A 12,731-nucleotide genomic window follows, 5' to 3' on the forward strand; every position below is an offset into this window, starting at 1 on the left:
TCCTTTCCTATTTTCTTGTTAATATTTCACTGCTTGCTTCAGGTCAACATAAACTAAAGCAAATGAATTAGAAATCTTTTTGTGACCATTTACCTCAATGTTTTAAGAGTCTATAAACTATTTTAAGAAAGCAAAATGATTCTAGAATATTGTCTGGTTGAGACCCTTAAAAGGTAAATATCTCTGACTGGAAGACACCGATATCTAGACTATTACAAGAACTGAAATAAGCCCCAGAAATTATTTTTTTCATATCATATGGATCTTCCTAAATATGTTTTCAGGAGCAGATGGAAAACTGCAAAGAGCAAGAATAAAGCGAGTCAAGTCCGTCCTGAGCTCACTTAGAGGGTAAACAATGATAATGCTGCCAGGAACAATTCTGATGGCTACTACCACTGGATTTTGCCAGCTGTATATAAAGTGGTTTTTATGAATGTATCTCGTCCTAAGCCAACAAGAACAACATTTTCCAAGGATAGGTCAGGATTCTACCCGACCCTCCATGAGAGTTTGGACAGTTTATTAATTATTATTAATCTATTAATCGGCCCCTCATATAACACCTCATTCTGCTGGAACATGGCAAAAGGCTACTCATCTTGAAAGACCTTGCTAACTTTTTTTTCTCAGTTTTTTTTTCCTTCTTGATATGATTTTTCTTGTGCGGCTAGGTAACTGTAACTATGTATACATATATTGTAACCTATTTAACATGTATGGGATTATCTGCCATCTAGGGGAGGGGGGGGGAAAGGAGGGGAAAAGTTAGAACAGAAGGTTTTGCAGGGTCAATGCTGAAAAATTACCCATGCATATGTTTTGTAAATAAAAAAGCTTAAAAAAAAAAGACCTCTTTTCTTGCTTGTTTCCTCTTTGGGTCATTTTTAGAGGACAACAGTGGAGAGCTTACCAATCTCTCCTGAGAAATTAGAACAACAATGCTACAGATTCAGTCCTCCGGAGCTTAGCCCACTGGAGACAATGTAGGGGAAAGTCAACGTTATGGGCAGGTATATAGGCCAGTCTCACAAACAAGGGATTTCAGGAGATCTGGTAGGAGGGAGGGGGTGGCCTGTGCTGCGAAATAAGCGGGAGAAATGTGAGACTGGATGATGAACGGAGCATAAATATCATCATCATGAAATATTGGAGAAAATCAAATCTTTAGGAGTCCATCATCGCTGCATAATCAGTTCTGAGGAGTGAGGAGAGGTACTATTTAACTTTGGGGCACAGAAATAGACATTTTTAAAGGTTTTTATACATTAAATCTGTTCCTTTGGCTCTCTTACCCTCCCTCCGGGTTATTTTTAGGTTTAATATTGAAGGAAGAAAAATTAGGAAGTGGTGAAAAAAGGAGACAAGAAAAATAGGGTGGAAAAGGTGTGAGCTTTCTTTTGCTATTAATGGCAACTATGGCTTCAAAAGCCACTTTGCCTCGGGCTTTCTAGCTGCTGTTTCAGCATCCACAGGAAACCAACCAAGAAAGTCTGTTCTCCCACACTCTCGGTGGCAGTCAGGGCCCCCACACCCATTGAGATCTTAAACAGCCCTAAGACTCCAAACAGCTCGGATTGATAACCACAATGCTGTTAAAGATGGCCGATATCTATGGAGAATTCTAATGGTACTTCACTCCCCATGTATCCCTTTCACACACACAGTACATGTTACACAACGTGACCCTGCACATGTTACACACGAATGAGTACATGTATACCTCCACATCCATACCACCCGCCCACGTACTCCACGCATCCCACATCACCCCAGGAAGCAGACGTTGTACATGCGCTACACCCCGACATCCCTGATCACTACACACATCCCACAAGTATCATACACAAGTTATCACACATCACCTCCCTCACACGCATCAGGAACTCAGGGGAGCCCCCAACCTTACGGACTTCCTAGAAACCCCAGAGACTGGTGGGAGCCGCAGCCGAGGCCGGGGAGGGTGGGGACACTCACCACTGGCGACGGCGAGAGCGCGATGTTGCCTATGGACGCCTTCAGCTCGTCCACAGTGGCCGCGCTCTTGAGGACGTCTTTAGATTGTAAAGGTTTAATTTTGATATTAAACTTCTTGTGGGATTCTTCTTCCTCTTCCGATTCACTTGAAGAATAAAAGTGCTTTCCTTTGGTAGGTAGATCACAGTTAAAGAGAACACGAGCCAGTGGCGGGGGCAAGGAGGCTGAGATGGTGTAACGGGGCCCTTACCACCCGGAGGATTGTGGGGGAGGACGGGAACACACGGGCAAAGGGCTCGGCAAACCTGAAGGCTACGGCAAAGCTGACTGCTGTCCAGGAGAGACGGCACAGACGTGAGGGAAGGCTGTGTTCGAAACCAGGGAGATGGATTCTGCCCCTCAACCCCCCAGACTGGCTCTGGCTCTCATGCCCACCCTGATGTCCTAAGACTAAATTACAAGGGGAGGTGGCCAGGGCTGGAAGAGGGTGACTCCCACACTGGGAATCCTCTGTGTCAGTGATGGCACAGGACCAGCCCCAGTTCCCCCCCCACCCAGAACCTGTCCATTCCCTCTTACTATACCCCACAAGGAAGGGTGGGGGCTCTCAGAGAGCCCCAGTGATTCCCTCCTCTTCATTCAGCTCTCAGCTGGTCTGGGTTGATTATGTCCAGACCCAGGACAACCCAACTATAGGCGCAGGGGATTCTGGGGGACCCGGCTGGAGTCCAGGAAGCCTGCTTGGAGGCAGAGGGTACAGGGAGGGCCTCCTGGGGAACTCTTCCTGACAGTCGCCAACAATCTGACTCGCACAAGATGTGAGATTCCCACAGTGGGTTCACCCCACTCTTTCCCTCTCTTTTCCAAGACTAGAACAAGGCACTCGGCTCCCAGTGAATGCCCATCTGCCCTCTAATTCTCCAGGATCCCCTGTCCTCCAGTGGGAGCCTTTCTCCAGCTCCCACCATGTTCTGGGCCGGGGCTAAGCCTTGGTACTCTAGGGGAAGCTCCTTGGGACCAGCCTAGACCAGCCCCTAATTTACAGGGCAAAGACTAAAATGGGGGCAAGGATATAGCCGGGTTCTTCTGGTCTGATGCTGTAGCCTTCTTCATCCAGCTCAGGAGAGTTCTGCAAAACACAAAGACGGACCAGGTAAAAATGGCGGCTGCCGGGCCCTCCTGCTTGCACCCTCTCATCCTTTACGGCCATGATCTAAGGTCCCAAGTGCACGTAACTGGGCAGGAGGAGGTCAGTGGAAACGGGAAGCACATTGACCACAAAACAGTGGTTCATAAATAACACCGAACCTGTCTGCACAAAATGAGGGTCCAAAGACCTCTTCTGATGCTCACCTGAGGAGACCCTGGGCTTCTTCATTTGTACCACCCAGAACACCAGGGTCTCAGGGCTTGGAGCCCATCTAAGACTTAGCCCAAGTCCCAGCCGCTCCCTGAAGCCTTTCCTCAACATCCTGGCTGTGGGTTTCCTCCAACAATTACCTTGTTTGATTCCATGTATGTTTTGTAGTGTATATGTGTGTGTATATCTTGTATGTAAACCTATGCATGTATACAAGCAGCTAGATGGCACACAGTTCATAGAGCGTACATAGAGTCAGGAGGATCTGAGTTCAAATTTTATTTCAGACGCTTACTAGCTATGTGACTCTGTCACTCTGTTTGCCTCAGTTTCCCCAGATGTAGAATGAGTTGGAGAAGGAAATGGAAAACCACTCTAGAATCTTTGCCAAGAAAAGCCCAAATGGGGTCATGAGGAGTTGGACACAACAGAACAACAATACAGTATACACACATGTATATACACATCCATTAAAGTGGGGCTTTGGGAGGGCAGGACTGGTCTTCAGCCCCGTGGAGCTTCCAGCGCTGAATCTCTGATGAGATCATCCTTTTCCCACTGTCCCCACTCTGCTTCAAGATGAGTGGGTAAGTCCAACATGTTAGGCTGGGAATTCTCGTTCTAGTATAACCAAGGCTAGAAGGATGCTGACCTCCTTTGATTAAATGCGTTTTTTAGGGATACCCAAGAATCTGAGCAAACACATCACAGACTTCTAAAGCTGGTAGAGACCTAAGCACTCATCTGGCACTCATTTTTCAGATGAAAAAAATCAGTTTTAGGAAATTTAAGTCACTAAAGCAAAAATTGTTAGTGGCAGGATTGAGACTAGACATCAGGTTCTCTGACTCCCAGGACTTTTCTTTTTTTGTGCTGAGGCAATGGGGATTAAGTGACTTGACTTAAGTCAAGGGTCACCCAGCCAGGAAGTTTTAAGTGTCTGAGATCAGATTTAAATTAAGGTCCTCCTAACTTCAGGACTGGTGTCTTATCCACTGTGCCACCTGGCTGCTCTCAGGGCTTTTCTTTAAATTTAGCACGCATGTTCCTCACATTTAAAAAGGAAAGTTGGGAGACAAATTCAGAGTAGGAGTGTTTGAGATGGGTCAACGCAAGACATGTCCTGACCCTTCCTTCCCCCTGCTGACCAGCTTCCTTTCAGAGTCAGGTATAGCCACAATTCTGAACCTGACTGAGCTGCTTATCAGGTATGAATGTACCATGTAGTAGAAAAAAAAGGAGGAAGAAGAAGTGGAAAATGAGGAGGAGGAGAAAGGAGGGAAGAAAGAGGAAGGGAGGAGGAAGGATGAGAGAAAAGGAGGGAGAATAGGGAAAAGAAGAGAGGGAGAAAGAAAAGGATGAAAGGAAGAAGAGAATAGGAGGAGGGGAAGGAGGAGAAAGAAGAAGGAGAAAGAGAAGAGGGAGAATGATGAAGAAGAAGAAGAGAAGAAGGGGAAAAGAGGGGAAGGAGAGGAAAGGAAGGAGGAGAGTGGAGAAGAAAAAGGAGAAAGAGGGGAAGAGGAATGAGGAGGTAGGGGAGAGAGAAGGGAAAGGAGAGAAAGAGAACAGGAAGAGGGAGGGAGAAGAGGAAAGAAGGGGAGGAAGAAGAGAAGGGCTAACAATTTCTTGGCTTTCATCCTTTGCAGTAATCTGCACTGTGGCAAAGGCCACAAGGAAGACCACGAGGCTTAATCCTTTACCTGGAAGCATGATCCACTGGCAATCTGCATTTCAACATTTCTCCCCATGTAGCTTTTCAATATTTATGCGATAATTTATTGAGAATAAAATCCCCTTATTACTTAGGCTAATTGGTGTTTAATGCATAATTGGAGCAGGAAAGTTCTATGAAAGCTGATTAGCATTTGGGACTAAATGCATTTCAGGGAAAAACTGTGTTTCATTGGGGCATTTTGCTGGTTACAAAGTACAGAAGACTGGGACTTGTTTTGGTTAGAGGGGAAAACACACGCAGAGATGGGTAAATAATTCAGGATAACAGCATCACAGATCTATCTACAAGGAACTTTGGAGGGTCATCTCGTTGAAGCCCCTTAATTTTACAGATAAGGGAACTGAGGTTCGGTTAAGTGCCATGACTTCCCCATAGTCACATAGGAAGTCAATGTCTAAAACCAGGACTTCAACATTCTTTGTGGCATTTCTCATTCTAGTTCACGTCCTTACTCTTGCCTCATTAACACAATAACGAGAGGAATGACAAAGTAAATTCTTGGTGAAACAAAACCTAGTGGAAAAGTCTGTGCTCTCGCAGGCTCCAATATCACTCATTTGCTTTTTACTGTTGAATAGAACTGAACACAAATAGGTCCATCTTAGAACCAAGAGGATTCAGTCACTCTGGTACACAGTAGGTACATTTTTCAGTTACTCTGGTAAACAGTAGATGGTTAATAAATGTTTACTGACTGGCAGGCATAGTCTAAGAGAAGAGCCTTGATGATAAAGGATTAAAATTCCATTGAACAGTTTAATATATACTTATTAAGCATCTACTTTGTAATAATAATAATAACTAATATTTATATAGAACTGAAGATGTACCAGATTTTATGCTAAACATGACATAGATATCACCCTATCAAATCTTCAGGTTCCCCTTGGGAGGGAGGTACTCTCATTCTCTTCATTTTACAGATGAGGGTTTAGGGTCAGACATCTTTGAACTCAGGCTTGGGGGTCTATCCAGAGACTCAAAGAACTATATAAAGGATAGAAAGGCAAAAGCCAAAGAGTCTCAGGCAAGGAGCCCATGTTTCGCTGGGGATGATAAAGCATGAACATGGAGAGAGAAACACAAAATATATATGTGATGGTATAGTAATTTCAATAAAGAAAGGGCTGTCTAATGGAGGGAGTATCAAGGAAGGTGCCAGGAGGTGACACTGGAGGTAAGACATGACAAAAGCACAAAGGGATTCGGGCAGAACGAGGTCGGATCCATTTGGAAGTCACATTGACCCTTTTCAGGAAAAGGTAAAGTTAGGACAGGATAAAAAATGATGGGATAACAACAAGCTTATGATTAAGGAAGAGCTGTTAAAAAGCACTTATCGTCCAAGGGAGATAAACGGTGGAAAGGACTCAATGGTCTCTAAGGTCCTGAGCTCAATGAGACAGTTTCTAAGGATACATAACCCGGGGTGTATCTAATTAGAAGAGAAAAATAAAACCAGCTCTGGCTCCTTTCTGTTTCACTTAAAGCAGCATTTATTAAGTGACTTTGATGAGCAATGTCCTTTGCTAGGTATGGGGAAGCAAAGATACATGTGGTAAATTTCCTACTCTGAAGGAGGCTGTCATTGAATAGATGTTTAAAGAGAAGTAGACTGAGGAGAGAGGGAGGGAGGAAGAGAAAGAAGAAAAGAAGGGAGGGAGGGAAGGAGGGAAAGAAGGAGGAAGGGAGGAAGGGAGGAAGGAAGGAAAGAAAGAAGGGAGGGAGGGAGGGAGGAAGGAAGGAAAGAAAGAAGGGAGGGAGGGAGAGAGGAAGGGAAGAAGGAAGGAAAGAAAGAAGAAAGAAGGGACAGCTATGCAACCCACTTCAAACAACAGCAATCAGAAACAGGATTGAGGGAGGTTTCCCAGGGCCTCTATCAGGATTCAATCTGATTTTGCAAGAGATGAATAAGTAAGAGGGTAGAGTAAAATTTTTCCTTCCTTCCTTCCTTCCTTCCTTCCTTCCTTCCTTCCTTCCTTCCTTCCTTCCTTCCTTCCTTCCTTCCTTCCTTCCTTCCTTCCTTCCTTCTTTCTTCCTTCCTCCCCTACCTCCTTTCTTCCCTCATCCCTCCCTTCCTTCCTCCTCCTTCCTCCCTCTCTCCTTCCTTCCTTTATCCCTCCCTCCCTCCCTCCTTTCCTCCTTCCTTCCTTTCTCCCTTCCTTCCTTTTTTTCTCCCTCCCTCCCTCTCTTTCTCTCCTTTCCTTCCCCCCTTTTGTATTGTGGATAGAAGCCAAGCTTTAGAATTAGGAAATCATGGGTTCAAGTTTTGCCTTTGACACATCCTGGCTCTGTGATCCTAGGCAATTTCTCTGTGCCCCAAGCAACTCCCTAAGTCGATAATTAAAGATGAACTCTTGATATGAATCAGTGGCTTGAGTTTCCATCCTAGCAATTCTCTAAATCCATAATTCCAGAGGTCTTTAACTCTCTTCATGGTTTGGTATCCCTAGGCTCCTCAGTTTCTCCAGTAGGACCTAGTAGAGTTTGTTCCACATTGACATGATCTTCAAGGACTCTCCATGCCAGGTGTAAGAAGAGGACCATAATATTGCATCTTGGTCCAAGCTTTGGCTATCCCATTCCCTGGTCATCCATCTTCTCCCCAGCTGCCATGCGACTCCATAACTATCTCCCTCTAGATCCCCTGGTTTTCTGGTTGCAGAACTATAATAGTATCAACTCTGCCCCTGTTTTTTGAAAAGGCTACGTCTATTCCCCTGTCCAAATAAAAATGGACGTCCCTCCTAGATCATTCCTCTCTTAGAATGTAAACTCATTGAGGGCCGGGGCTTTTTCCTTTTCCATCCCTATCACTTAGCACAGTCTTGACACATGGTAGTTGCTTAATTTAAAAAATCATTCATTTGGTTGAATTGAATTTGCTGTTTACCTGGTACATTCTACCTGACATGACCCAGGAGCTGAGATGACCCTGCTCAGTGCACTCAGGGAGCCCTGATCTAAATCACAAAGCGATGAGGGAGTGAACAGGCTGGTGCACCCTCATGACTGCAGGTATTCCAGGGAGAGGGAGGCCGCAGTACAGGGCTCTGCCCTCTGGAGTCAGCTCGGATTGGGCCCCTTCCCTGAAACAAGCTCTGATTGCCTTCAGAACAAGGCAGCTTCCTTTATTGTTTATTTAATATTCTCGTTTCCCACCAGCTGCCCTCCACTGGACTTATCCATCTTGCCTAAGACCCGCCCCCTTTCTAGCTTCCTTTTGTCCACTGTCCTTCCCCACTGGGTGAGAAGTTCCTTGAGGGCAGCAGAAATTCTGTTTTTCATAGCTGTATCCCTAGCATGTAGTGCAGTTCTCAGCACACTTAACACATGTTTATTGGCTGACTGAAAAACCACAACCATGCAGTAGAGATGGAGGGGACTCAGGGGGCTCAAAAGCCCCAAATCAGCATCAAAGCTTCTCATTTTACAAAGGAGGGATCTTGGTCCCAGAAAAGTGAGGTGAAGTGTCCAGGGTAAAACAGGGCAGGATGTGGACCTCAAAGTGATCGACTCAAAAGCCAGGAACTTTCCACTACTCCATCTTCTCTTTTATGAGGGGCATTCAAATTATGCTCCAGTCAAACCCACTTCACAGAGGGTGGTAACTTGGGTATGATGGCAAAGCAGGAGGAGGTACTGGAAGGAGCTGGGACCTCAAGTCAGAGACTAAGGTTGAATCATCTGCTGTATTCAGCGAGGGGCTATGGGAGTGAGAGGCAGTGAGGAGTGTGGCCAGGAAGGGATAGTGAAGGATATAGCCAGGGAGGGGCAGTAAGGAATATGGCCAAGGAGAGGCAGTGAGGGGCTATGGGAGTGAGGGGCAGTGAGGGGTGTGGCCGGGGAGGGGCAGTGGGAGATGCAGTGATGGGGCTGGATTTAGTCACTAAGCCTGGGCTTATTAGCTGCATATTCTTTTTCACCTTCAAGGGCCTCTAGTCTGAAGAGATTTCTAATCTGTAAATGAAGAAGTTGGACGAGGTGACCCCGGGTTCCCTCCTAGCTCTAAATCAGGGACCTGTGACGCTCCCAAGCTCCTCCAACTTTAAATCTATCGTCTGGGGAATTAGCTCCAATCTATCCCTGCACACTCCTGAGCCTCAGTGACCTCATTTGTAAAAGAGAGCGCAGGATACTGGCCATGACTTCCCTCCCAGGGTTGCCTCATAGAGCTGTGGTCAAGCATCTAATAAATCTTAAAGTTCTATACAAAAGTCAGTTATTCTTCTCTGAAGGACCTGAGGAAAGTCTGAGCTCTGGCCCACATCATCTCCTTTAGGAGGCCCAGAAAAAAGAGGCGAACAGCGAATCTTCAACCTCTTGTGAACCTGTGGTTTGACCGGCGTGGTCAACTCTAAAGGCGGATGGACAGGAAAATCGGACATTGGCGTGTATGTACCTTGAGAGTCTGCAAAGCACTTTTTATAAAGTCACATATCTTGTGATGTAGTTACTGAAGCTATTAAAGTCCCCTTTTACAAATGAGGAAACTGAGGTTCTGAGTCTCATCCAGGTGATTTACCCAAGAGTTGTACAGCAAGCTATCCATTGTGGTGGGATTTAAAGCCAGCTCCAGGACTCCATCTACTGCATCAAAGTATGAGACGGTTTATACAAGTTATTGATGGATGGCTAAGTAGAGGAGACAGCCCTGTGCTTGGAGATGGGCTAACCTGGGTTTAAATCCCACCTTAGGCACTTAGCAGATGTGTGGCTCTAGACAAGTCACTAAACCTCACAGAGCCTCAGTTTCCTCATCTGTAAAATGAAGATGTTAGACTTGACGGCATCCAAGATGCCTCGTGACTAAATCTGTGAAGATCTCTGAACCCATAACTGAACCCATTAACTAACTTATGTGATACCTTGAAATTTTCAAAGCGTCACATAGTCCATGTGTGGAATAACCCTCAGTTGCCTCTTCTGCAAAAGGATGGGAGTTGGGTCAGGTGATGTCTCCTGAGGCCTTCCACATTATATTTTCTATGGCTTTCATCTGCCTTTGTTCTAATAGGTTCTGTACATCTGCCATTTTGAAAAGGGAAAAATGGATCCGTGGAAAGCAAAGTGAATTGTCTTTAGTCGTCCAGCTGGTTATTAGTAGTCAGCCTTGAGCTTCGCTTCTCACAGACCCCAGATAATGGGGCCGCCCGTGTGCCAGCGGACCGGGCCAGACTCCTCCAAGCGGGACGGATAGGATTTCATTAATACCCGAACCCAAATGCCAGCCTACAAAAGCTGCTCTCCTGGGCAATCTCTCTGTAACAAGATAATGACCCTTTGGATACTCACATATCTTTCCCAGTCAATCTCTGCATAAAATCCATTCGGGGCGCCATTGCTTTTCTTCTGTAATAAATGGGGAAAATGGTGTTAGAAGAGATGCGCTTGAAAGGGAAATGGCAACAGACAACACAAGTCTCATCTGCACTTGGCATGAATTATCAAAAGCTAGCATGGGAAAGACAGATTCAGGAGATGTTGACCAGGGAATCACGCAGAACTGAATGGCGAGGTCAGCTGACTGTGACACTGAATCATGGGAGGCTGACAATGGTGGGGGTTTTAATGCTCCATTCTCAGAAGGTCTGGGAAATTCTGTCAATAGGAGGGCTACTCGGGGACACCTGTGCAATGGTGATTCAAGTGGGCTCGGATGAGTAGCTCCTAGAAATGGAATCTAACATTCTAAATACAACACTAGAGGCTCACAAAGACCTATTTATTTTCCAAAATGGGAGTTCTAACCTAAGTTTTCAACTTGTTTTTGCAGAGTATTATCCACTTAATTTTAATTAATTATCCATTCATTTTGACCTTTCGACTTTTTCACTATTGAGCCGAACCTCTGTCAAAGTTTAGGAGGAGAAAGAGTAATAACTAGCACTTATTAGCAAACGCTTCTGCGCACTTTGCAGTACACTAGTTCAGATATCCCACTCTGTTGCTTTTGAGTAGCTCTTGTACAGACTGGAGGAGGAGTAACTCTGATTACTTTCACCGTGTCCCTTTCCTCACTGATGTGCTGGCCCCATGGCTACTTCATCAGGACTAGGAAAGTCTTGGAGGTTTCCCCTGCTCTTCCCAGGGCACCCTTATAGACAGAGAAGAATCACTCAGACACGAGAGGGAAGGAATCGGAATGGAAGAAGTAAGCTTCCCTATTTCCCGTGAGAGCATCACACAGGCACAAAAGGGGGAGGACGTCCACTGAGGGAGCCACGTTCTTGGACACAGAGCAATAACGGGCCCCCTGAGCCAAGCTGGGAAGTGGGAGAACCGAGGTTTGAGGCTCAGCCCTTGTACTTTGCACTCATTAAACAAAAGCCACTCAACCTCTTGGGGATAACAAAATGTGCAGCTGTCTAGAACCTGTCTATGGGATCACTGGTTAGAGACCCACTGCCATCTCCAAGAGGGCTCCTGAGTACAAGTAGAACCTAATGGGTTATGAGGTCATTGGATTAAAGGATAATAAAATGAGCAGATCTGAATGGGAACTTAGAAGCCAGTCTCTATAATGTACAACTGAGTCAAAGTGAGGTGGAATGAATTGTCAAAGATCCCACAGGAAGTGGAAGAGATGGGAGTTGAATTCAGCTCCTTTCAATCTAATTACCATGTTTCCTGACATCATGATCAGAGTTGCTGAACCCCAGACATCCCATATAAACAGTGGGCTTTTTAGGTTATTGTTTATAAACATGGAAAATAAAGTAAAATATTCTCAGTTGGAAAAATTTGGAAATATCCTCAGTTGGAAAAATTTGGAAAATTCCGATCTGGCTCCAGAGAACTTTTGGCCAGACACATGGTTCCACCCTCGAGTGTGACTGGGAGATAGACTGTGTCTGTCCAGCCTGCCTTCCTCTGGAACGACCGTGGAGTTCCTGAGTGCTTCTCGGGGAACCAAGGTGAGACCCGGGGCCACGGGGAAGTTTGCTTCCGGGATAACCCGTCCCCTTTCCGAACCCAACCCGGCTCCCATTTGGGGATCATGGTAAATAGTAGATTTGCCTTTCTGCCCACAAGCCCAGATTTTTATCAGCAGCCATAGGTCTTGATTCAATCAGGTCTAGGCTAACTGAAACATTTTGCAGTTTCCATGGAAACCAACAAAGAGGTTGAGGAACAAAACCCAATAAAAGGAAAGGGTTTGGGGCAAAAATAGAACTAATTAAAAACAAACATGAGACACAAACAAGCAGCCACAAAAAAACAATTAAATTATGCAACATGTGTTCATTACACACCCATGTGCACACATGTACATACACACACATACACACACACACACAGTGCTTTGCTGGAAGAATTGGCAGCTTGTTTTCATAATTTTGGTAACTTCCTATAAAAAAGGCTCTAATTTTCAGTAACAAAAACCAGCCATCCAGGGACAGCACTAGTGCCTGGGTAGGCCCTATTCCCAGGGTGAAACCCGAGAAAAATCAAGCTCTCGGTTTGGCTCCCTTTGCACTCTGCAGGTGAAGGAAGCCACTAAGGAAACGACAAGTGGGTCTTGCAGAATTATGGGAAGGGATCATGGAAATAAAAGATGGAGAAAGGAAGGACCTAAGTTTTGGGAAGGGATGGTAGGAAACTCTTAAGACTGCTGTGTTCACAGGGAAAAAACTCTCTTCCCAGTTTGCAAATGGC

General features: G+C 45.4%; 1 protein-coding gene across 5 annotated transcripts in view; it reads right to left on the reverse strand.

Annotated features, from left to right (window-relative positions):
• Positions 1–12,731, reverse strand: part of SGIP1 (SH3GL interacting endocytic adaptor 1) — a 278,616-nt gene that overhangs the window by 100,642 nt on the left and 165,243 nt on the right. For all 5 annotated transcript variants that reach the window (XM_051999484.1, XM_051999486.1, XM_051999483.1 and 2 more), the window contains 3 exons: positions 10,368–10,424; positions 3,052–3,106; positions 1,978–2,153 (listed from right to left, as the gene is read on the reverse strand). In XM_051999484.1, coding sequence (XP_051855444.1) covers positions 1,978–2,153; positions 3,052–3,106; positions 10,368–10,424 — 288 coding nt within the window. The remainder of the gene's footprint in view (positions 1–1,977; positions 2,154–3,051; positions 3,107–10,367; positions 10,425–12,731) is intronic.

The sequence above is a fragment of the Antechinus flavipes genome, chromosome 4 (genome assembly GCF_016432865.1).
Source record: "Antechinus flavipes isolate AdamAnt ecotype Samford, QLD, Australia chromosome 4, AdamAnt_v2, whole genome shotgun sequence".
Classification (NCBI taxonomy): Eukaryota; Metazoa; Chordata; class Mammalia; order Dasyuromorphia; family Dasyuridae; genus Antechinus; species Antechinus flavipes.